Source organism: Bolinopsis microptera, chromosome 11 (assembly GCF_026151205.1).
Source record: "Bolinopsis microptera isolate Bmic1 chromosome 11, MBARI_Bmic_1.0, whole genome shotgun sequence".
NCBI classification, from domain to species: Eukaryota; Metazoa; Ctenophora; class Tentaculata; order Lobata; family Bolinopsidae; genus Bolinopsis; species Bolinopsis microptera.
This window is the reverse complement of record NC_087082.1, coordinates 19135320-19161997: the sequence shown is the minus strand read 5'-3', so window position 1 is coordinate 19161997 and position 26678 is coordinate 19135320. Positions and strand designations below refer to the sequence as shown.

Here is a 26678-nt window from a genome sequence, read left to right as displayed (position 1 = left end):
ACTACAGGTTAGCTCTTTACTAATTACTACAGGTTAGCTCTTTACTAATTACTACAGGTTAGCTCTTTACTAATAACTACAGGTTAGCTATTTACTAATAACTACAGGTTAGCTATTTACTAATTACTACAGGTTAGCTCTTTACTAATTACTACAGGTTAGCTCTTTACTAGTTACTACAGGTTAGCTCTTTACTAATTACTACAGGTTAGCCCTTTACTAATTACTACAGGTTAGCTCTTTACTAGTTACTACAGGTTAGCTCATTACTAATTACTACAGGTTAGCCCTTTACTAATTACTACAGGTTAGCTCTTTACTAATTACTACAGGTTAGCTCTTTACTAATTACTACAGGTTAGCCCTTTACTAATTACTACAGGTTAGCCCTTTACTAATTACTACAGGTTAGCTCTTTACTAATTACTACAGGTTAGCCCTTTACTAATTACTACAGGTTAGCCCTTTACTAATTACTACAGGTTAGCTCTTTACTAGTTACTACAGGTTAGCTCTTTACTAGTTACTACAGGTTAGCTCTTTACTAATTACTACAGGTTAGCCCTTTACTAATTACTACAGGTTAGCTCTTTACTAATTACTACAGGTTAGCTCTTTACTAATTACTACAGGTTAGCCCTTTACTAATTACTACAGGTTAGCCCTTTACTAATTACTACAGGTTAGCTCTTTAATAATTACTACAGGTTAGCTCTTTACTAATTACTACAGGTTAGCTCTTTACTAATTACTACAGGTTAGCTCTTTACTAATTACTACAGGTTAGCTCTTTACTAATTACTTCAGGTTAGCCCTTTACTAATTACTACAGGTTAGCCCTTTACTAATTACTACAGGTTAGCTCTTTACTAATAACTACAGGTTAGCTATTTACTAATAACTACAGGTTAGCTATTTACTAATTACTACAGGTTAGCTCTTTACTAATTACTACAGGTTAGCTCTTTACTAGTTACTACAGGTTAGCTCTTTACTAATTACTACAGGTTAGCCCTTTACTAATTACTACAGGTTAGCTCTTTACTAGTTACTACAGGTTAGCTCTTTACTAATTACTACAGGTTAGCCCTTTACTAATTACTACAGGTTAGCTCTTTACTAATTACTACAGGTTAGCTCTTTACTAATTACTACAGGTTAGCCCTTTACTAATTACTACAGGTTAGCCCTTTACTAATTACTACAGGTTAGCTCTTTACTAATTACTACAGGTTAGCCCTTTACTAATTACTACAGGTTAGCCCTTTACTAATTACTACAGGTTAGCTCTTTACTAGTTACTACAGGTTAGCTCTTTACTAGTTACTACAGGTTAGCTCTTTACTAATTACTACAGGTTAGCTCTTTAATGATTACTACAGGTTAGCTCTTTACTAATTACTACAGGTTAGCCCTTTACTAATTACTACAGGTTAGCCCTTTACTAATTACTACAGGTTAGCTCTTTAATAATTACTACAGGTTAGCTCTTTACTAATTACTACAGGTTAGCTCTTTACTAATTACTACAGGTTAGCTCTTTAATAATTACTACAGGTTAGCTCTTTACTAATTACTACAGGTTAGCCCTTTACTAATTACTACAGGTTAGCCCTTTACTAATTACTACAGGTTAGCTCTTTAATAATTACTACAGGTTAGCTCTTTACTAGTTACTACAGGTTAGCCCTTTACTAATTACTACAGGTTAGCTCTTTACTAATTACTACAGGTTAGCTCTTTACTAATTACTACAGGTTAGCCCTTTACTAATTACTACAGGTTAGCCCTTTACTAATTACTACAGGTTAGCTCTTTAATAATTACTACAGGTTAGCTCTTTACTAATTACTACAGGTTAGCTCTTTACTAATTACTACAGGTTAGCTCTTTACTAATTACTACAGGTTAGCTCTTTAATAATTACTACAGGTTAGCTCTTTACTAATTAGTACAGGTTAGCTCTTTACTAATTACTACAGGTTAGCTCTTTAATAATTACTACAGGTTAGCTCTTTAATAATTACTACAGGTTAGCTCTTTACTAATTAGTACAGGTTAGCTCTTTACTAATTACTACAGGTTAGCTCTTTAATAATTACTACAGGTTAGCTCTTTACTAATTACTACAGGTTAGCTCTTTACTAATTACTACAGGTTAGCTCTTTACTAATTACTACAGGTTAGCTCTTTACTAATTACTACAGGTTAGCTCTTTACTAATTACTACAGGTTAGCCCTTTACTAATTACTACAGGTTAGCTCATTACTAATTACTACAGGTTAGCTCTTTACTAATTACTACAGGTTAGCTATTTACTAATTACTACAGGTTAGCTTTTTACTAATTACTACAGGTTAGCTCTTTACTAATTACTACAGGTTAGCTCTTTACTAATTACTGCAGGTTAGCGCTTGCGATACTGTTTGGTGTATATCGTTCAAGTTGGCAATGTGCCAATGCTTTATTTAAAAGAGCTTTTTATGTAGTGAAAACAGGAATAGTCTTAAAATATCAGTGGCTTTACTCTTTCTACTCGTTTTTTTTGCTTTGGATTTCTCCTCCCTCGAGGTATGACTGTATACATTCCAGTTTCTTTTTTCAGGAAATCTAAACATGGTCTAAACAAGGGTCAGTTGGTGGCTGCACTCAAACGATACGAGAAAAATCCAACTGTAGAAAAAGTCATTGGGCCAGCCTACATGTCAAAACTAAAGCATTCCCACTGTGCAGGAGAGAACAGCGATGCTGCAGGATACGTTCCTTTCACCACTGTGAAGAATGATAGGAATGATAAGAATGATAAGAATGATAAGAATAAGAACAATGATAGGAATAAGAACAATGATAAAAGAGGAAAGAATGGGAAATCTACTGAGGGTTCTCTTGTCCCGTATATTTTATCAGACTCTTCTGACGACCCAGCAGATCGAGATAAGGGTTCTGAAAAACGTGGTACCCCTCAAAATGAGGGTACAAGTGTTAAGAATAGGGAATACAATAACAATAGTAAATGCCCTAAAGTAAGAACTCAATCCCCAGTTCCAAGGGCAGTATGGGACTCGGGATCTGGCGATTTAGGGATGTCGGGAAAAAAATCCAAGGAAAATATATCTCAGTTTAGTTGTCTAAAACAAGATGACACTACTTGGGGTTTAAGAAATGCGGAGTCTGACGAAAATGAGGACTGGGACCAAGACATGAGTGTGTGGCTAGAAGACATAGCAGCCAGGGAGATGGAGGATGAGTTGCTAGATAAATTGGAAAAACAGCAATCCACAGAAATAGAAGAGGATTTCAGTGTGGTAATCGACATTCATAAACTGAGAGAGGATAGTGTTAAGAAGCTGTCCACTTGGGATAATGAGAAATATATAAAAACAGGGGTACCCCAGGGATGCAATAACGCTAGCATGAGGAATGTTGTGTCCAATGATAGGCCTGACAGAGACATTCCTGTGGATTTATCTGGTTACGATATAGACATTCCGGAGTTGGAGGATTCTGATGAGGAAATAGAAATGGAGAGAGATCTGGGGAGGGTCTCCAGTGAGCCTACAATGATAAGATATGTGTCTGAAGTATTCAGCTTGGTGGAGATATGCCGAAGGAAGCTAAAGACGTTGTTGAAAGTTTCATATCACAATTCAGCAGAATATTGGGTAACTAACAGTATACTTCATGTTAAATAATTGATTAAATCCTTTAGTTAGACCACAATACCGTCATACTAACCTGTGTTGTTAGTTCCTGGTAATTTCTTAATACCTTAATATTTCAGTTTTATTTTAACAACTTCTTACCCCAGAGTGCTCACACTGAAGCAAAGAAGCTAACAGCACTGAGATGTGATAAAGAGCTACCCCTACCATCACCACAACCTGATCAGGAGATCACATCACCCAACCAACATGTCATCTCTCCTCATCTCCTAGAGCCTTATGTTGTTGTCTATGAGGACCACGTGACTCAGGGCCACGTGACTGAGGACCACGTGACAAAGGACCATGTGTCTCCTCCTAGTAAGTTTATTACTAGCTACATAATATAATAATGTATATCGTAGTACTAGTATTAAGATACATGATATTATTTTCTTCACCAAACTTAACTTCACATCATATTTTGACAATAATCTTGAGAAATTTAACATTATTTCAGAACCAGTTGTACGTAAAAAGACGCAGTGTGTAAAAAAGTTAGCAGAAATAATGTTACACGGAGAAGAGCCAGAAAAGGAGCCTGAAACAGAGAAACCAGAGCCAACAACTTCAGAGGAGAGAGTATTCAGTTTGAGAGAGCTGGAAACCATTAATAAAGTGGAGGCCATCATTGGTTAGCATGTTCTATTTAACTCTGAGTAATTTAATCACGCATATTCTGATATGTGGGACTCAAATTCAGTTTCACATGTGCATAAACTCTAAATGTGCTTTGTAGAATCTAAGCTTTAGTTTACTTGTTTAACAGCTCGACATGATAAAACATGCTTCTTAACAGTTTATAGCAGATGTTTAGAAAATATAGTTTACACTTTATTCATGTTGAGGGATATCCAGGTCCGATGGAGAAGGAGAGACTGGTCTCGATATGCGAGGAATGTGACTGGGACGAAGATGACATTCTGGAATGTATTCTTCTCAAGGTAGATTAACAGCCTGTATAAGACTATAAGAATGTTAACCTATTCCAATTTCAATTTTATATAATTTCAAATAATTCCTCTTTGTTTTGAAAGCTCTGATATTGACAAATTTGAAAAAATCATGAGGCTGAACATTTTTAACAGCTTTCGGAAATCATAACATACGGCCTACAGCCACTGAAAATGATAAATTACGTTATCAAACTGTTCTTGACGTATTGACAATAATCACTTATTTGCCTTTTGTTTGTGAAACCCTTTATAATTGGTAAGAAGGTTCACAAATCCCTTTTTTTATTGATAAACATGAAGAGTGCTTGATTTTGAAACATATCTAATTTAATGCTTTACAGGAGAGTTTGAGAGAAATAACAGTAGAGACGATAAAAGAGGAAAGTGCCAACTTGAACAAGTTGATTCAAAACGAACCACCCTCCATAAGGTTACAGCTGTGGTTTATTATATACCTTACTCGGGAATATTATGACTGGGATAAAGTGGTGGGTTTTGGAAAATTCCGCCATATTTTTCCCGGTCATCAATTTTCCCAGTCATAAATTAACCCGCTATAATGTTCCCGAGTAAGGTAAACTAATAGTAATACATTTTGATGCTTGGTGGGTTTTGGAAAATTCCGCCATATTTTTCCCGGTCATTAATTTTCCCAGTCATAAATTAACCCGCTATAATATTCCCGAGTAAGGTAGTCAATAAATTTAGTTTATATTTATTAATGAGTTTAACTCTCCTTTGTTTTTACTTGGACTCGAATTATACTCTTACGTTTTACTTCTAGAATCGGAATTTGAAGATTCAAATTATTTTCTCGAGTGGCTTAGAAAAGTAATTAACTATCCATATTACAAGGTAAGCTATCTTACTAAAGGACGTAGTTAATAATAACTTAGTTAGTTTATAACTAAGTTATTAACTAAGTTATTAACTAAGTTATTAACTAAGTTATTAACTATTAGTTATTAACTAAGTTATTAACTAAGTTATTAACTATTAGTTATTAACAATTAGTTATTAACTAACACTGTATTACAAGGTAACTCTTACTACAGGACGTTGTTGAATCTGGGAGAGACAGTACAAAGTGGATCTGACAGAGGGGATGAGAGCGAGATATCAAGCAACAGGTTTATGTTACACTATTAGTGCGAATTTGTAACACGAATTTGTAACACGAATTTGTATCATTATTAATGCTTTTCATACAAAGTTACAACGAATTCTTCATGTTATGCATCCTGGGTTTGGACAGGATATGACCCGTTTAAAATATTTTCATAGTTACATTACATAATTCTCAACATAAATGTATTTAATTGCTTAATTGTAGTTGTGAAATTAGTTTAACTTTATTAACTTTCAGCACTGCTAGTAAAACTAGATACGACAGTAAAGACGACACGGAGGTCACAACGCTGGTTCTACCACCAAAAGTTATCAAAACATTGACGGACATGTTCGGACAAATCGTCGGTAAGCTAATCATCTTGTTAAGTATTCCTTTGGCAATTCGATTCGTTGTCTGGTGATCCGTCAACAGTCAAAATTTAGTAATTATTGAACAAACACTGAATAAAAACAAAGCAAAATCATTATCAGATCCACTACACAATTAAATTATTAAACACTTATTAATCCTTTTTACTCTTTCCTGTCATTTTCAATATCTCTAAGAACTTTAGATTAGATAAGTCTTCACGATTTTCACATCTTAAACCTCTCGGATCTAAATCAGATTGTTTACGGTATCAATTTAGTTCGTCCTATTTCAGACTCTTTTTAAGTTATTCTGTATTCCAGTTTTTTAGATGCTCATTTTCAATTTCCGGTAACGCTGTTTGAATAATCATTAATTTTCATCATTCTTCAAAAGAATAATATCTTGTCTTTGATTCTTTGAGAGCTAAGAAATTAATTGCAAGTAAGCTTTTTGCTGGATTGATAAAATCATTCTGATAACCTGATAACGATTAGAACATTTTAGATTTTTTAATTGTGAACAGGACACATTTTTTTCAGGTTTACCCAGTGACAAGAATACTAAGATCCCGGTCAACTCTGAGCTCGCTTCTCTGCTGCATTCTGCACTTTATGTATAGAACTTTAAACTGAGTAGCTCTAATTTCTTGTCAGAAGTTTACCGAAAACATTTAAATCCATAGAAAGGAATTAAAAACCTACGTTTTTGTTACGGATTACTATAACTTCAAAATGAATTTTCAGTTCGCGCACATCGACGGAAAGATCACTAATGCGAATAAAGGTATCAATTTACACATTTACATTGTTCTAAGTTAGTGCTATTGTCAGAGAATTTAACTTACAATTAAAATTACGATATGTAATATTGCGACAAGTTCTCATGTGTGGTAATGAACACGTGGTAACTGCTTTATTTGTAACGCGCGGATCAATAAGTTGTATTATAGCAGCATTCGTGGCACGCGCGTATTTTCACTCTGGTACGTCCATTGAAACAAATTTGCTACATTAAAATAATGGTTGATATGATTTTCTAGGGAAGGAGAAAATGAGACCGATGAAATTACAGAAAAGGAACCTACCTCTAGTGGTTCCTACAGCATCGTCAGTTCCTTTCAGCGAAATAGTTCAATATCAGAGCAAGGTATACCTGACAACAGTGGATAATCCGAAATGTATTCCGACTCCCATTTCTTAGTTTTAAAAACAGGAACTAAATATTCTAAATATTCCACTGCGTATTCTACAAGAACACAGAAGTAGATTATATGTGTTTAATGACCACCATTTGTTTGGCCAGCTGCCAGAACGGAAGGGGAAGATAAAGAAGCTGGTTGCTGCGTACCCTGGAATGGACGAACATTTTCTGGAGAGTGTTCTCTTATCTTGCGGGTATGATATTATCTCAATCAGAATTAGAGGTTTTTGAATTCTGATATTTCGAATTTTTCCAACTCTAGTGGAATAGACGGGAGTTTTAAAGATAAAATTATCTCGAAGCTAGAAAATGGGTAAAACCTTCCCAACACCTGAATAAGGTGGGAATATCTTGAAGAATAAATGATATCTTAGCGAGAATATCTAATTGTGATGCATTGGTGAACGCTGGGGGGGGGGGGGGGGGGGGGGGGGGGGGGGGGGGGGGGGGGGGGGGGGGGGGGGGGGGGGGGGGGGGGGGGGGGATGTGTGGAGACACCGTGAAATGGTAGATAAACTACTGAGCACTACACCCTGAGGTCAGTAAACTGTCCTGTAAAATGTTTATATTTCCGAACGTTTTTAAAGAATAGCATAACTAATATTATCGCTGCGTTATCTATAATATACGAACGAGGTTTTTTTTCCCCCAAAATTTCGCCATTTTCAAGTCACATGACCAAATTCCTTGTCACTTTAATTGGGTTTCTGCTGATGAGCGGTGGTCTCATGGTGACTCATTCCATGTTAATTTGTCTTGATCAAGACTGCGGACAAGTGAAACTGGAAACTACGAGTACCTCATTGTTTTATTAGTCAGAGTGTGCCGTCTAGAGTAATTAGTTAATTACTATTATTATGCAATAAGTTAATTACTATTATTATACAATTATTTAATTGCAATTAGAATAATGCACACATGCAATAATAATAATTACTAGAGTAGTAATTAGTTAATTACTACTATTATGCAATTATTTAATTACAATTAGAACAATGCACACACGCAATAAATTGCCATTTAAGATCACGTATAGTGTATAGTAAAATGTTACCGTTGGAACATAATTACACTTGTTACCATAGTTACCATAGTTACCATAATTACACTTGACTTTTGACGCAAGATCTACTTTAAATTCAGATGTTTAGATGAATAACCAAAATATTCTACTTCATTTCATCTAGCAAGTCATTAGTTGAATATAATCTAGTAAACAATATATAATTAAGAAGAGCAAGCAAGTGACGTGTAAACCGAATCAATAATATTTCTTAAATATTGATATTCACATATTAAATTGTTCTCTGTTCTACCATTCACCTGACAAATAATATTATTGCTATTTTCCTGACATAAGTTTTTTTCCAGTGTACAGAATATCTTGAATATCACATAATTTCATCTGCTACAAACTGAACATCATTAGCCCCTTCAGATGTCCTAACACAACAATGACGGGACAATCACCAATGAGCATTATTTATCAAGTTGATTGATGTCTCCATTCTACTTCATCTGCTACAAGCTGGCACTAGAATAATAAGTCTATATGCACGCACCAGTCTCCATCTTCGCCATCTTCTTAATCCATGGATGGATTTCGACATAATACACCGTTGAAAATTCAGACGAGAGTAATTAAGTGTTTATTGTGGTTTTAGTTCATCTGCTGCAACCTAGTCACCAGTCTTATTATCCTAACCCAACGTTATCGGGTAAACGGGGGGGGGGGGGGGGGGGGGGGGGGGGGGGGGGGGGGGGGGGGGGGGGGGGGGGGGGAACGTTCCCCCCCCGAGGAAACCGTTTTGTTTTACGTTTCCTCGGAATGTTCGTTATTTATTGTACGTTTCACTTTATGTTTATCGTTAAAGTTCATCTGCTACAACCTTTACTTCATTTCCTTCCCACTTCGACATCATTACAGTATGTATTAAACTTATTCTGGTGTTTAATATTTCATCTGCTACAACCTTTACTTCATTCCCATCCCACTTCAACATCATTGCAGCGTGCAAACTCGTACTATCGCGTTATCTTCAACTCGTTCTTGTGTAAAAGTTCATTCTTGTAATAGTTCATCATTGTAATATTTCATCAGCTACAAACTGAACATCAACAGGATCACAGTTTATCTGATGGTTGGCATATATTTTCAAGTTGGCATATATTAGTATTGACTCTCGAGCGAAGTGAACAGGAATGATCCCCTGGATGTTGGACTGACTTCTTCTGTTTCCGCCATATAGTTACCATAGTTACCATAGTTACCATAGTTACCATAGTTACCTTAGTTACCATAATTATCATAGTTACCATAGTTACCATAGTTACCAAACTCCTCCATAGTTACCATAGTTACCATAGTTACCATAGTTACCATAGTTACCATAGTTACCATAGTTACCATAGTTACCATAGTTACCATAGTTACCATATATTGCTAACCGTGGGATTATAGACGTGTTAGAATATGTAAGATACGAACATTTTTATAGTTCTCTCAAAGAAGAAGCTAAAGGTAGCATGCCATAAACTGTAATTGAGAGAGCAGAATTCATTATTGAACTGTGATCTTAGCTGCAGTCGAGCACTCTCTTTGGGAAACCAAGCAGAAACTATTTATTGAAATAAGCCTATACAGTGCTAACAAGCCAGTCTCATTAGTCTCATTAGTCTCATTAGCCGCGTTACAATATCACGGTATAATACAGCTAGATAGCACCATAGTTACCATAGTTACCATAGTTACCATAGTTACCATAGTTACCATAGTTACCATAGTTACCATAGTTACCATAGTTACCATAGTTACCATAGTTACCATAGTTACCATACCGACAAAAGAAGCTTACACAGGAATTTTGACGTTTTTGAGTCCCATTAGGTGCCCTTTAAGGCTAGCCAACTTTTCCAAATTAACTTTGTACAGAAAATTGTACGTCAGACAATCAGTTAATTGGAGTTAATTACCAAAAATTTGATTAATTGTTATTGGCTCAAAATGATCAGAATAGCTTGAAACACGGAGAAATACAGTTTCTAGAAAAATTTCGAAGATTTTTTTCCGCCAAAAGTGATCAAATTGCATGAAACGTGGCGAAAAATGCTTTTCATATAAAAAATTTGAAAACTTTTCGTTAAGGGAATTCTAATATCACCAATATTTGTAGATGTGTCACAGTAAGATTATAACTTAGTCACCACTTACAAGTTACAACCAGTAGGTATTGACAAGCAAATTCAACAGTTAACAAGTACACACACAAGAGTAGGCCTACTCTTGTGTGTTTACTTGCTAAACGTGTGATAATAGAGTCTACCACTTACTGATCACACTCATGTGGCTCGTCTAGTCAAGTTTTAATAACGTAATACTCTCTCTCTCTCTCTCTCTCTCTCTCTCTGTGAGACACGTGGGAGTGCGATTTGGGTAGCCTTAATTTGAGTGATTCTGAGGAAAGAGGAATTATTCGTGTAGTTGAATGTACGGGCTTCTTTCAGTTCATGCTTCGAACAGATAAGACAATTTTCTGCATTTTGGACGTTTTCTGAAGCTTAAAAATAACAAGAAATAGCATCAGGAAATAATGTATAGCAAAGTCTCAACAAAGCACAAAATCTTCATCACTTGGTCCCATCTCAATAACTTTATCATAGAACTCCTGACAAGGATACCATAGTTACCATAGTTACCATAGTTACCATAGTTACCATAGTTACCATAGTTACCATAGTTACCATAGTTACCATAGTTACCATAGTCTCAACAAAGCACAAAATCTTCATCACTTGGTCCCATCTCAATAACTTTATCATAGAACTCCTGACAAGGATACTGATACAACTCACAGTCAACTCTCCACATAGTCTCATACATCTTCTTAAAATCCTCAACAGGAAGTGTTCTGTAGTATCTTATCATACATTCCTCAGTCTTCCAAGGCACCTGCCGTGTCTCAGACTGAACCATCATCTCCGGCTTCAGGGCTGGATGCCCGATCATATCCAACAAATCAAACGCTTCATCGGGAAACTTGTCCAGTTTAAGTATAACGTAGTCGAGAGTACAAGGTGCACAGTATTTATAGAAGGGTGTGATGTGGTTATCTCTCCCTCCTGATAGCACCCATTTAACCAGCTCCCGCAGGGTAGGTCCCGGTGGGTTAAGATAAGGGTTACTCTGGTTGTGGATCAGGTAGTGTTCCTCTGGGGTGAGGATGTAACTCTTGTTACGGCGCGTGTTCTCCACTATCATATGAAGGTTATGTCGGTTATTCTTGATAACAGTATTAGCTTCCTGCATCAGTTCGTGAGGGTTCTTGTTATAAAGTAAGGTATTAACGTGTCGGAATGCGGAGACTGCTTGACGACCACCCCTCTCATTCCAATAAAACCCAGTGTTCTCATTTGCCAGTTCCCACTTGCTACGGAAAGCGCTGAGGAACCTAGCCACTGGGTCCCTGACCACCATGAAGGAAGTTTGTGAGCCCACACAAGCCTGCTCCTTGCAGTGCCCGTTGTGGGCCCTCAGAACATGTATGTTACAAGGTAGCTGTTCGTGTAACAACGGCTCATGCACTCCGGGGTTGATATGTTCTGGTTGTGACAAGTCTGCAACTCCACAGAATAGTTTGACCCACTGACTGCTGCCCACTTTGAAGAGCGGACACCAGAACACATCTAGTTCGGGACTCATGTTGATGATATCTTGTGGGCTTGTCACGTGATTGACGGGGTGGTTGGTGGAGCAGAGGTTCTTGATGTAATTAGACCGGTCTACATACTTGGTGTAGTTAGCAGAGTTCCGGGAGTAACTGATCTCTGGAGTCACCTTAGTAGTAGTAGTAGTAGTAGTTGGAGTGACCTCTAGTTTAGAGTTTGAGTTAAACTCGGGGATGATCTCTGGAGTGGCCTCTAGTTTGGAGTTGGAGTTGAACTCGGGGATGGGCACGAAGACGAGGAAAGTCGCTATGGTGGAAACGGCGATGATTATTCGCCGACAGTTGGCAGATAAATTTCGCGGCATATTATTACTTTATTAGGAACTCTGAGGGTTTACCAAGTGAAGGTCTTGTCACTTATCAGCCCAGATAGGTCTGTGTTCCTATTGAGGTATAATGAATTGTTGATGTGTTATTAAAAATATGGTAGTGTACAATAAAAAATGTTGGGAATATTTGTATTCAAAACATTAAGGTGAAAGATAGCAAACGAAATAAAAACCATTAGTGATTGTATAAAGAGATAATACTTTCATCAACACTACTAAACAGGATGCAAACAAAAGGTAGAATTGAGGGCAGTTGAGAAAATCAGAAAATATTAAATAATTGTACAGATAAAGGGAACGAAATTCACAGATAAAGGAAACGAATAGGCTGTCCTAATCCCAGCATTGGATGAGTTGAATGGTCCATTTAAGGAAGTTTTGGAATTTCTCAACACGTGTATATTAATATAATAAAGATATGATACATACGGGAAAATTATTATATTACTGTATCTACTTCCGACACAAAGACTCAACCCTTGCTGTTCTCTCAAACTATTAGGATGTGAATTGTGAATCTAATTTTGCTTGAGCATGAAATCCATCCCTTCTCGCTGGCTAGTATAGGTCACGTCATCTAAGCGACTGTACCACGTGACTGCGTCACTCCGTTACCACGTGACTGCGTCACTCCGTTACCACGTGACTGCGTCACTCGGTTACCACGTGACTGCGTCACTCCGTTACCACGTGACTGCGTCACTCCGTTACCACGTGACTGCGTCACTCCGTTACCACGTAACTGCGTCACTCCGTTACCACGTGACTGCGTCACTCGGTTACCACGTGCCCGACAAACTGGTGCTGTACCATACAATCAGACACACAACCTACCGCGAATACCTTAGGAATAAGTAAAACTACACGATTAGCACACTAGTCACTATCAACCATATAACATGGGCTCATTTACTTTTATTTATTTTAACTACGGTTCAAACAAAGCACTATACAGAGCACTATACTATCGACTCTGCGCTGCCCACTAATCGTTAATCACCAACACAAGTAGCTTATAAAACAGTGCGTGTGATCATCTGTCGTATCAAATCAAATTATTGTTCATGATATGCAAGTTTTAGTTTTAAAGTTTTTGGTTTAAAGAATAAACGATAAAGGTTACATCATAATTTTTAACTCTAATTTTCACTTATATTTAAATAAAATTATATTGTTATGTATCATATGATTTTGTAAACATTGGCCGGTGTACCAAAAACCGGTCCCCAAACAAACAAACAAACAAAAACAAGCGAGAAGATCAATCAAGGAGTAAAATTTGTCTTCATCGGTACTGGTATAGTAGCTAAAGACACGTCACCACTCACCAATCACGAGAAGAGCTAGCAGTTATCTAGGGAACCAGAAACGAAATATGAAATAGCAGACAATCTAATTGGTCTGCGACCCCTTCCCTAAAATTGAACAAATTAGGTGATTCTAGAGGGTATGCCGGTAAAATCTCTAAAAAAGTTTTTCAAAATTGTCCCACATTCAAACGACGATTGCCCCCCCCCCCCCCCTGGTAATCTAATTACCAGCCTGTTTACCCCCCCCCCCCCCCCCCCCCCCCGAAAAAGCGCCCCCCTGTTGGCGACCCCCTCCCTAAAATTGAACAAATTAGGTGATTCTAGAGGGTATGCCGGTAAAATCTCTAAAAAAGTTTTTCAAAATTGTCCCACATTCAAACGACGATTACCCCCCGCCGCCCCCCCCCCCCCCCCCCCCCCCCCCCCCCCCCCCCCGTAAAAGTTTCTGTACAAAAGAATTTCTACTCGATAAGATAAACACCCTCGATTAATTTTCAACCTTCTACAATGTTCACAATCAAAGATATTTGACAAACAAGAAAGGTGGTAAAAAGTGGCAAAAGTAGCAAAAAGTGGCTGTTGCCGTGACATACATAATTGCCGACAAGTCTAATTATGTTTGTAGTGGTCCTAACTACTATATTCCGTTGAGAAATCCTTGTTACCATTCAAATCCAAAGAAGCCCTTAAATCGACCACTCAAAATAACCGGAATGGGCACATTAATGTAGGCCTGTCACTAGCCGGCTAGCGACCGCCTAGTAGCCAGTAAGTGGTAACTAGACGTCTAGTGACCGTTATATATATCGACTTTAAGTATAGCTTTTCAGGATATCAGTTAGTTCAAGCTTTCAATTAAAATTACGAAAACGGCGACCAAGATTCTAGAGGTCACGCAAAAAATATGAAACGAAAAGTATAAATACAAACAACGACTTCTCATAACAGAAGGTTAAGGACGTGTGATATTATCAAATTAAGACACTTAACTATTCAACATGTCCGACACGGTGCAATTTAAGTAAACCCTAAAGTAAACAACCGAAAACTGTACACACAAACACTGTGTTTGCATAGCAAGCAACACTCACTGAGGAGCGTGGAGACAGGAATGCCCATATTTGACGTCACATTAATTGACCTTATTTGGACGGACATTAATTGAGCGCTGGAGGCCCTAACCTTCGTCTTAATGTCTGTTAAAATAAAGTCCCTTAATTTAAGGTCCGTCCAAGTTAAAGTCCGTTGAATTTTTTTCAAACATTTTTCCACTTCGAACTTTTTGTCCAGAATATGAAAACTATTAGAACTTTATTGTGCCATAAGCTAACGACGGAAAGGTTCTCCTTGGTCTGCCGGAGGCACAGAAAACTCTACTAGTATATCATGTTTTCAAGGGTCACTTGGCGGAAAAAGTCAAAAATAAGTGACGTTCAGGAAAACTTGATGGACGAAGAAAATTGAAAATTGAAAATAAGACACAAGTCCGGAAACGAGCTGGCGGTGGGATCGAATGATTAATTAGCTTAGCCGACTGAATGATTCAATGAAACAAGAAATATTTTAAGACTGTATAATTGGTGTGGAATTACAGCCCTTAAACATTCTGCAATTTATGGAGGATTTCTGGAATTTCTGGAAATGATCTTACTTTACCTCACGTTTGCACCCCGACACCAAGTGGACCGACAATGGTATGGGGGTCACGACATGATGGTATGGGGGTCACGACAATGGTATGGGGGTCAAGACTTCATATACAAATCTTAATCAGGTAACCGGAAGTTAACCCAGTAGAGGAGTCTAAGAATCTTTCCTAGCCGTTAAGTAAACATATACGGTAAGGTAATGCTTCCCTTGACGATAACCCAGCCTGCGGACATACTATGTTTCTAAGATAAACATACAGTATATCTCTGCGGCTATTTCTATCCTCAGGATGCCAGATAATGTGAAAAAACACTTCAGTTTATATTGGTCGTTCACTTTTCTTATTCTGATTCATTCACGGCCGATTTCATTCTCGGCAACATTTCGCGTTTAGTTATTAGTACAGAAACGGTAATTTAAATTGATATCATTTCCTTTTATTTGGAAAAAGGAAACTTTTGCTACGTTCCATGCACTTTATATTATTACCCAATTTTGGGTTTTGGTTGAAAACTATTTCCAATGGAATTGAACATGAAATAATTTTTAGGAACTAAGAGTAAAATAATAGACTTTCTAATTGTGGTACGAGAGAGCATATAATTATAAACAAACTAATACTATCAAAATTCTTGTTACTGGGCGGCGCTCGGCCTATCAATTGTTATTCCAATATATATTCAATCTGTTTATGAACAGAGAAGCCTCGAGGTCCCCAGGTAAAATTCGTGGGGAGATATAATTAAATTTCTCAATCGTGATGTGGTAGTTGGTACCCTGATAATGACTTGTAAGTTATACTTATACTTAAACCCATGTCTATACTGGAGCTACGCGTTTCCAAGAAAGCTTGATTACTTGATTCAATTTTTATTCAATTTCCCGTAAAACTAAAATAATTCCTCCTGTCCCACCCCTAGATACCTCGCAATGTTCACATGTAATAGCAGATAATTCAGGGGTGTAGGAATGATTTTCTGTGCGCCACAGTTAGAATTTCAAAGGTTTTATAAATTTCAATACTATAGTAGTATAGTACCGTACAGTTAAAGTTTGCCGAAGGCAAACATTTTTGAACATTTTGCTCGTGCAAAACGCCTGGAAGCAATTTGGCAATAGAGACATTTTTGAACTATCTTTACACTGTACACATAAAATATTCTCTAAAAAAATATAACTACTAGTATATGATGTTTTCAAGGGTCACTTGGCGGAAAAGTCACCGAAATTATGGCACTCAACAACATAGTTCATGAGCTAGTCCCCGCCAACATGACAAACTTGTTCCAGCCTCTAGATAATACGGTAAATCGTGTTGCCAAGGACATTGTCCGACGTTGTTATAGTTCATATTACTCAGGGGAGGTAATGAAAAAAAAGCCCATTTGATGAAGGTGATATGTGATATTAGACACTGATCATGTACACATATTTTAAAAATTTTACTGCTTAACGATTGCTTTTCTTACTTACTGTATAAAAATGGATTTAAAAATCATTTGCTGAAATAAAAAAACGTCAAAAAATGAAAAAGATTCGGAATTTTGATGGTTTTGAATGCCTTCTAGCGTTCATATTAATGTCCGTTCATAATTATGTCCGTTCATTTAATGTCCGTCCAAATAAGGTCCGATAAGGTATCTTATGTTGTTGTCGTATTTACAGTAAAGTATTCAAAGGTGGTTAGTGTGAGGTTTGCACCCCCTAAGTTAAACAACACCAAGGTGACTCCACCGAACAAGATTCCGCAACTTGCAACTGTAGAGTGTAGAAACAAGAGGGATTGTGCTACCACTAGTTACCATAGTTACACTACTAGTTACCATAGTTACACTACTTGAAAATGTCAGATCAAATCAATAAATAACCAGGCCAATGTTCTATCGGGAGACGCGGAGCTGAGCCTCATATTCATATACATAGTTATATTAAATACGATTATGTAACTATGGAGAAGAGTGGTCTGTTCTAGGGTTACAGAAAGTTCAAGAAATCCGTAATGAACAATCGAAAGGTTGAGTTAAGCCGGGGCTATATCTAGAAGATTGAGTGGATGGAGACAATTCCTGATTAGGTCGGAGAGAAGGACAGCTTTCCGTCTCTTAATCCGTAAGTCATAGTGGAGAACGAGATGATTTAAAGTCTGAGGAAAGTCTCAATAGCAATGCAATGAACACTAAGGTCTAAAGGAGGAAGGTTAGTGAGGAGTAGAGCTCATTGTTGAACCTATTTGAGCAAGTTAGTAGCGCATATTTTGGAGTCCAGTATATACCACTGATCTATGAGAAAGAGCTGGGATAATGATTTGTTCGTACTTCGTAAATCCATTGAGTGTATGATGGTTTTAGACTCAAATTGTACTTCCTGATAGCACAATGGTAGATATCTATTAAAGTTATGATTTGTTATATATTATTTCCATGATGTTCACTATAATATAAGTTGCTTTTCAGAAACGAACTACAACTAGCTATGAGCGCTTTGTCGACTGAAAGTGTCCGGTTACAATATCTGGTAAGCCCCCAGTCAGGATACAAACCTCGTTACCAAGGTTAAAATATCTGGTAAGCCCCCAGTCAGGATACAAACCTCGTTACCAAGGTTAAAATATCTGGTAAGCCCCCAGTCAGGATACAAACCTCGTTACCAAGGTTAAAATATCTGGTAAGCCCCCAGTCAGGATACAAACCTCGTTACCAAGGTTAAAATATCTGGTAAGCCCCCAGTCAGGATACAAACCTCGTTACCAAGGTTACAATATCTGGTAAGCCCCCAGTCAGGATACAAACCTCGTTACCAAGGTTAAAATATCTGGTAAGCCCCCAGTCAGGATACAAACCTCGTTACCAAGGTTAAAATATCTGGTAAGCCCCCAGTCAGGATACAAACCTCGTTACCAAGGTTACAATATCTGGTAAGCCCCCAGTCAGGATACAAACCTCGTTACCAAGGTTAAAATATCTGGTAAGCCCCCAGTCAGGATACAAACCTCGTTACCAAGGTTAAAATATCTGGTAAGCCCCCAGTCAGGATACAAACCTCGTTACCAAGGTTAAAATATCTGGTAAGCCCCCAGTCAGGATACAAACCTCGTTACACTCTATTATTACCCAGCTATTTAGGTAGTCTATTTGATAATCTCAATATTTGTTCCCTTTCAGGATGACGAGGAAAAGCTATACAGTTCCAAGACAGAGTATACTCCCGGTAAGACTCTAGGGTGATAGGTTCGCTGATCAGTGTTAATTACCATTAATTACTGTTAATTACCATTAATTACTGTTAATTACAGTGTTAATTACCATTAATTACTGTTAATTACAGTGTTAATTAACGTTAACCCACTCTCCCTGATCTGCAGAGCGCCCAAAAGAAGAGCATGTGGAGTATGCACAGCTCACACAGCCTCCCCGGGCTAATACCTACACACACAACCACATCATTATCCACCCAGGTTTCTGCAGTAACTTCTATATTATAATTCAAAAGATTATTTTTGTATGTAGTACCGCCCACGTGCAAATATATGAGAAATATGTAGTTGCAAAGTAACCATGGTAAAAGCGTTGAACGCGCACGTGCATGAATGATTGTTGGAACAGCATTTTTATCGCTTTATTGGTTTTATGGTAATTAAGTTGTGTTTAAAGTGTTTAACATTTAAATCGGCTGTGTCTTAGGTTGGTATGGATATTTTTTGATGCAATTAAAACTTTCAGAGTATACTACTAGCTTCATCCCTGTTACCACGGGCTTTCTAGTAGTATCATAATATACAACTGTATATTATATATACTATATTATGCAGATATACTATATGCAGATTGAGATATTAGTGCTTTTCATTCAAACAAGTAAAAATATTATGCAGATATACTATATGCAGATAGTCTTTAGCATTTAGATTCGCGTAGCATCAATAATTGCGTCTCGTGTAAAACTGCCTATTAAGGTATTCAGTGCACGGGTTTCCTCTTATCTTCCATTAACCTGTCGAACGACTTCTGATGAGTCTGAATAAAAATAGGAAAGGGAGTAATAGTATAAAGGATGCGATGGTCGCGCCGAGGGGGTTTCTAGAACATAAAAAAGTCTAAATTTCAGGAAAAAGATTAATGCATCTAACAAATTCGAAAACAGTACTTCATATTTGTATCCTCAACGCTACACGGCCCTCTTATTAAATCAAACAGTTTAAAATGACATGCACTGCATATAATCAAAGTCTTGAGTTTTAGCTACAGTTTGCACAGTATACAGTTCATATCTTTTTTAAAAAAGTTTCATTCAGCACGATAAATTTCTCTCTTGCACACCAATTCGTGCTTGATTACTGATTATAAAGAAAAATGTGGCGCTCTATCAAGGGATGGATCATTTAAAGCTTTAACTGTTTAAAGCAATATATAAGTTATTATGTATATATATATATACGTTATTAAATTTGACCAAAACCTATAATCATGGGAAGATTGGACCGCTGCCAGTGTCTCTCTTTCCCAAACATAAGAAAATGATATTAATGTGAATAACCGTCCGCAAATGCAAAATGATACCGAGAATGAAATCGGTCGCTCTCTTTGTTGAGCTTTTAAGTTACACTGATTACTTCATGGTTCCCTTTTTAAGAAATCAATGAAACATAATCTTACACTCGAGATTACTTTCTACAAACTGAGTAACTTATTCGGAAACATTGAATATATTGGTAATTTGACCTCTAGGTAACACGTGACTAACAACTTAACACATGACTATTAACTTAACACGTGACTAACAACTTAACACGTGACTAACAACTTAACACGTGACTAACAACTTAACACGTGACTAACAACTTAACACGTGACTAACAACTTAACACGTGATTAACAACTTAACACGTGACTAACAACTTAACACGTGACTAACAACTTAACACGTGACTAACAACTTAACACGTGACTAACAACTTAACACGTGACTAACAACTTAACACGTGATTAACAACTTAACACGTGATTAACAACTTAACACGTGACTAACAACTTAACACGTGACCTCTAGGTATCCGTATAATTATTATACTACTCAGGAACTCTGATTATATATTATGTATATATATATATACGTTATTAAATTTGACCAAAACCTATAATCATGGGAAGATTGGACCGCTGCCAGTGTCTCTCTTTCCCAAACAAAAGAAAATGATATTAATGTGAATAACCGTCCGCAAATGCAAAATGATACCGAGAATGAAATCGGTCGCTCTCTTTGTTGAGTTTTTAAGTTACACTGATTACTTCATGGTTCCCTTTTTAAGAAATCAATGAAACATAATCTTACACTCGAGATTACTTTCTACAAACTGAGTAACTTATTCGGAAACATTGACTAACAACTTAACACGTGACTAACAACTTAACACGTGACTAACAACTTAACACGTGACTAACAACTTAACACGTGACTTACAACTTAACACGTGACTTACAACTTAACACGTGACTAACAACTTAACACGTGACTAACAACTTAACACGTGACTAACAACTTAACACGTGACTTACAACTTAACACGTGATTAAGAACTTAACACGTGACTAACAACTTAACACGTGACCTCTAGGTATCCGTATAATTATTATACTACTCAGGAACTCTGATTGAACAAGCTGAAGCGTACAGAGAGCTCTCGGGACACAACCTGAACCAGGCGAAACTATGGCACTCTAAAAAGAAGGGCATTGTAGCTGGGCACTATGCCAAACAGGTTATCTTACTGGGCACTATGCCAAACAGGTTATCTTACTGGGCACTATGCCAAACAGGTTATCTTACTGGGCACTATGCCAAACAGGTTATCTTACTGGGCACTATGCCAAACAGGTTATCTTACTGGGCACTATGCCAAACAGGTTATCTTACTGGGCACTATGCCAAACAGGTTATCTTACTGGGCACTATGCCAAACAGGTTATCTTACTGGGCACTATGCCAAACGGGTTATCTTACTGGGCACTATGCCAAACAGGTAGCTGGGCACTATGCCAAACAGGTAGCTGGGCACTATGCCAAACAGGTAGCTGGGCACTATGCCAAACAGGTTGCTGGGCACTATGCCAAACAGGTTATCTTACTGGGCACTATGCCAAACAGGTTATCTTACTGGGCACTATGCCAAACAGGTTATCTTACTGGGCACTATGCCAAACAGGTTATCTTACTGGGCACTATGCCAAACAGGTTATCTTACTGGGCACTATGCCAAACAGGTTATCTTACTGGGCACTATGCCAAACAGGTTATCTTACTGGGCACTATGCCAAACAGGTTATCTTACATTGTAGCTGGGCACTATGCCAAACAGGTTATCTTACTGGGCACTATGCCAAACAGGTTATCTTACTGGGCACTATGCCAAACAGGTTATCTTACTGGGCACTATGCCAAACAGGTTATCTTACTGGGCACTATGCCAAACAGGTTATCTTACATTGTAGCTGGGCACTATGCCAAACAGGTTATCTTACAGTTTCAATTTCTGGTGAAGGGGGGGGGGGGTGTAGCTGGGCACTATGCCAAACAGGTTATCTTACAGTTTCAATTTCTGGTGAAGGGGGGGGGGGGGGGGTGTTCAGCCTAAAATGTTTATAAAACTTGATTCTGACATACAAACTAGGACCCGTGACCAATACTAGGACCCGTGACCCCAACCGCCCACCGGGGCCCGCAGTGCAGCCGCACCCATATTTGAGCCCGATTTGGCCAATTTAGGCCAAATCAACTTATTCTTAACCTGCCCAAGACCCAAATTTCTAGTGGTCCCCTGAAGTCGTATATGAATTTTCATCCAGATTGGACAAAAAATGACTGAGTTATGAGACAAAAATAATATGCACAAAAATATGCACCAATCTGGATGGAGATTCATATACGAGTTGAAGCGACCACTAGCTACCAAATTGGGCTCAAATATGGGCGCGGCTTCAACGCAGGCACCGGTGGGCGGTTGGGGCCGGGACCCCCTCAAAAGTTTGGTCACGGGTCCTAGTTTGCTGGTCAATTGCAATGTCAGAATCAAGTTTCACCAAAATTTCAGGCTGAACCCCCCCCTCACAATGTATTTTCTACCAAGGAATTTTCTTTTAAATGTTGACTGAATACAAACCCCAACCCAGGGAGCTAAATACAGAGAACTAGCAGAAGAAGCTGAAATGAAGCTGTTTGAAGGAACCGTCGTGAAAGATAGGTTCGTCAGGTTCCATATAACATACTTAACGATATAAATTTAATTTGTATATTTTAAGAAAATTAGTCTCACTCTGTGATGTCTGCCGCATCATCATATCTTTATCCCGATTCTTTAATCCCGTATTTAGAAACCTACAATAAAATTGTACTCTCTCTCTCTCTCTCTCTCTCTCTCTCTCTCTCTCTCTCTCTCTCTCTCTCTCTCTCTCTCTCTCTCTCTCTCTCTCTCTCTCTCTCTCTCTCTCTCTCTCTCTCTCTCTCTCTCTCTCTCTCTCTCTCTCTCTCTCTCTCTCTCTCTCTCTCTCTCTCTCTCTCTCTCTCTCTCTCTCTCTCTCTCTCCCTCCCTCCCTCCCTCCCTCCCTCCCTCCCTCCCTCCCTCCCTCCCTCCCTCCCTCCCTCCCTCCCTCCCTCCCTCCCTCCCTCCCTCCCTCCCTCCCTCCCTCCCTCTCTCTCTCTCTCTCTCTCTCTCTCTCTAACCTCTCTCTCTCTCTCTCTCTCTCTCTCTCTCTCTCTCTCTCTCTCTCTCTCTCTCTCTCTCTCTCTCTCTCTCTCTCTCTCTCTCTCTCTCTCTCTCTCTCTCTCTCTCTCTCTCTCTCTCTCTCTCTCTCTCTCTCTCTCTCTCTCTCTCTCTCTCTCTCTCTCCCTCTCTCTATTTAACCCTAACCTCCAGGTTACGAGATCTGAAGTTGAATCCAGTGCTAGATCTACACGGTTTCACCTTGAGTCAAAGCAAGTACCTCCTAAACAAGACACTCGATCACTACAACCAAAAGATAGGTAACGATTTCTTTTAGATAGTTTAATAGGTTAAGTATGTTCATATTATATTGACATTATGACAAGTATGTTCATATTATATTGACATTATGACACTCCTAACCAAGGCCAATACAACGAACAATTTATTGCAATGATCACTGGATCAAAAGACATACTGAAAGTTAACAGTGAAAAAGATCCTGTATATGAACAGCACTTACTAATGACATATTAATGACATATTAATGACATATTAATGACATATTAATGACATACTAATGACTTATTAATGACTTATTAATGACTTATTAATGACATATTAATGACTTATTAATGACATATTAATGACATATATAATGACATATATAATGACATATTAATGCCATATTAATGACATACTAATGACTTATTAATGACATATTAATGACATATATAATGACATATTAATGACTTATTAATGACTTATTAATGACATATTAATGACATATATAATGACATATTAATGACATATTAATGACATACTAATGACTTATTAATGACTTATTAATGACATATTAATGACATATATAATAACATATATAATGACATATTAATGACTTATTAATGACTTATTAATGACATACTAATGACATATTAATGACGTATTAATGACTTATTAATGACTTATTAATGACATATTAATGACATATATAATGACATACTAATGACATACTAATGACTTATTAATGACTTATTAATGACATATTAATGACATATATAATGACATATATAATGACATATTAATGACTTATTAATGACTTATTAATGACATACTAATGACATATTAATGACTTATTAATGACGTATTAATGACATACCAATGACATATTAATGACGTATTAATTACTTATTAATGACTTATTAATGACTTATTAATGACATATTAATGACATATATAATGACATATTAATGACTTATTAATGACTTATTAATGACATACTAATGACATATTAATGACGTATTAATGACATATTAATGACTTATTAATGACGTATTAATGACTTATTAATGACATATTAATGACATATTAATGACTTATTAATGACATATTAATGACATATATAATGACATATATAATGACATATTAATGACATATTAATGACATATTAATGACATATTAATGACATATTAATGACATATTAATGACATATATAATGACATATATAATGACATATTAATGACTTATTAATGACATACTAATGACATATTAATGACTTATTAATGACATACTAATGACATATTAATGACGTATTAATGACTTATTAATGACTTATTAATGACTTATTAATGACATATTAATGACATATATAATGACATATATAATGACATATTAATGACTTATTAATGACTTATTAATGACATACTAATGACATATTAATGACGTATTAATGACATATTAATGACTTATTAATGACATATTAATGACCTATTAATGACTTATTAATGACATATTAATGACTTATTAATGACTTATTAATGACATATTAATGACATATTAATGACATACTAATGACATATTAATGACTTATTAATGGCTTATTAATGACATACTAATGACATATTAATGACTTATTAATGACTTATTAATGACATACTAATGACATATTAATGACTTATTAATGACATATTAATGACATATTAATGACATATTAATGACTTATTAATGACTTATTAATGACATATTAATGACATATTAATGACATACTAATGACATATTAATGACTTATTAATGACATATTAATGACCTATTAATGACTTATTAATGACATATTAATGACTTATTAATGACTTATTAATGACATATTAATGACATATTAATGACATACTAATGACATATTAATGACTTATTAATGGCTTATTAATGACATACTAATGACATATTAATGACTTATTAATGACTTATTAATGACATACTAATGACATATTAATGACATATTAATGACCTATTAATGACTTATTAATGACATATTAATGACTTATTAATGACTTATTAATGACATATTAATGACATATTAATGACATACTAATGACATATTAATGACTTATTAATGGCTTATTAATGACATACTAATGACATATTAATGACTTATTAATGACTTATTAATGACATACTAATGACATATTAATGACTTATTAATGACTTATTAATGACATATTAATGACATACTAATGACTTATTAATGACATATTAATGACATATTAATGGCAGGGCAAGAGCCGGAGTTTCCCCGGACGCTGACTGTAATCACCGGTAAAGGACTTCACAGTGCGGGTGGAATCTCAAAACTCAAACCGGGAATAAAAGCTTATCTCAACACGCTTGCTATCCCGTGAGTTTTTTAATTAATTAATTAGTTAATTAGTTAATTAGCTCCTGTTTTGGTTTCCAGACGGAGCCAGTTTACATTGCATCTCTTGTCTGTGTAATTTACAAAGTGTGCACACTGTTCCTACTGTGTGTTTATAAGGGGTCGTTACTATTACGTAATCAATCGAGGGGGAGGGGGTTTCCAAATGATCACGCTATAGTGTAATTTTGACACAACAGCTATGTGTAAAATTAATTAGGGAAGGGGGAGGGCCAGGTGGGATTAAACATTGGCCAAAAAGTGATTACCCCCCCCCCCCCCCCCGTAATCAACCGTTATCAAGATCCAACCCCCCCCCCCCCCCCCCTTACTTTTTTCATTACGTTTCATGCTACCCTGATCATGCTATCATGATGAGCCGAAATCATTGTTATGATATCCGGCCAAGTACCTTCTAAACTACTTACTATAATTATAGCCGGATATTCGATCAATTTCTAAATTTTATCACTATTAGGCTCATGGTAGTCGGGTGGCGCGCACGAGCGATAAGACTTATGGCTCGGTCGACCGAGCGATAAGTAGCTCCTTATCGCTCGTGCGCGTCGTCACTTCAAGCACAATTGCGCGTCGTATCGTACTCGATGCTTGCCAAAGAGCTTTAATACTTTGGTTTTGGCGTGTTACAGATCTTTCTGTAGATTCCATTCCAAGAGTGAGTTGTTGGTGATGGCGGTGTATCTTTTGGTTGGCGGGGTATCGGGAAACGTCTCCAAAAATAGAGCAAGTGATACCTTGAAAGGTCCTAGAGCAGTTAAACTGTTCACTTGTCGTGGGAGGAGGTTCCATAGTCTCGCTACATTCACTCCAAAGGAATTCTCGTAATGAGTGGCCACTGATCGTTACGATTTGTTGTTCAGTGGATGGACTATGGCTTTTATGCCATGTCGAGCGTTTTCCTTGAATACCATGTTGATGTCA

At 36.9% G+C, this 26678-nt stretch overlaps 2 protein-coding genes across 2 annotated transcripts in view; one reads left to right on the top strand and one right to left on the bottom strand.

Annotated features, from left to right (window-relative positions):
* The window catches only part of LOC134823734 (uncharacterized), a 55590-nt gene that overhangs the window by 18207 nt on the left and 10705 nt on the right, over nt 1-26678 (top strand). Inside the window, exons 13-30 of the mRNA XM_063835268.1 lie at nt 2607-3663; nt 3810-4023; nt 4163-4336; nt 4561-4646; nt 5000-5088; nt 5714-5788; nt 6025-6134; nt 6681-6754; nt 6885-6924; nt 7181-7287; nt 7444-7535; nt 17808-17868; nt 18516-18561; nt 18716-18808; nt 20994-21109; nt 22518-22588; nt 23261-23367; nt 25598-25718. Of these exons, the coding sequence (XP_063691338.1) occupies nt 2607-3663; nt 3810-4023; nt 4163-4336; nt 4561-4646; nt 5000-5088; nt 5714-5788; nt 6025-6134; nt 6681-6754; nt 6885-6924; nt 7181-7287; nt 7444-7535; nt 17808-17868; nt 18516-18561; nt 18716-18808; nt 20994-21109; nt 22518-22588; nt 23261-23367; nt 25598-25718 (2733 nt within the window). The remainder of the gene's footprint in view (nt 1-2606; nt 3664-3809; nt 4024-4162; nt 4337-4560; nt 4647-4999; nt 5089-5713; nt 5789-6024; nt 6135-6680; nt 6755-6884; nt 6925-7180; nt 7288-7443; nt 7536-17807; nt 17869-18515; nt 18562-18715; nt 18809-20993; nt 21110-22517; nt 22589-23260; nt 23368-25597; nt 25719-26678) is intronic.
* LOC134823377 (uncharacterized) lies at nt 10929-12444 on the bottom strand. The gene is made up of 2 exons (XM_063834829.1): nt 12209-12444; nt 10929-12175 (listed from the first exon to the last, which is right to left on the bottom strand). The coding sequence occupies exons 1-2, from the start codon at nt 12368-12370 to the stop codon at nt 11108-11110; spliced, it is 1230 nt and encodes a 409-aa protein (XP_063690899.1). The 5' UTR covers nt 12371-12444; the 3' UTR covers nt 10929-11107.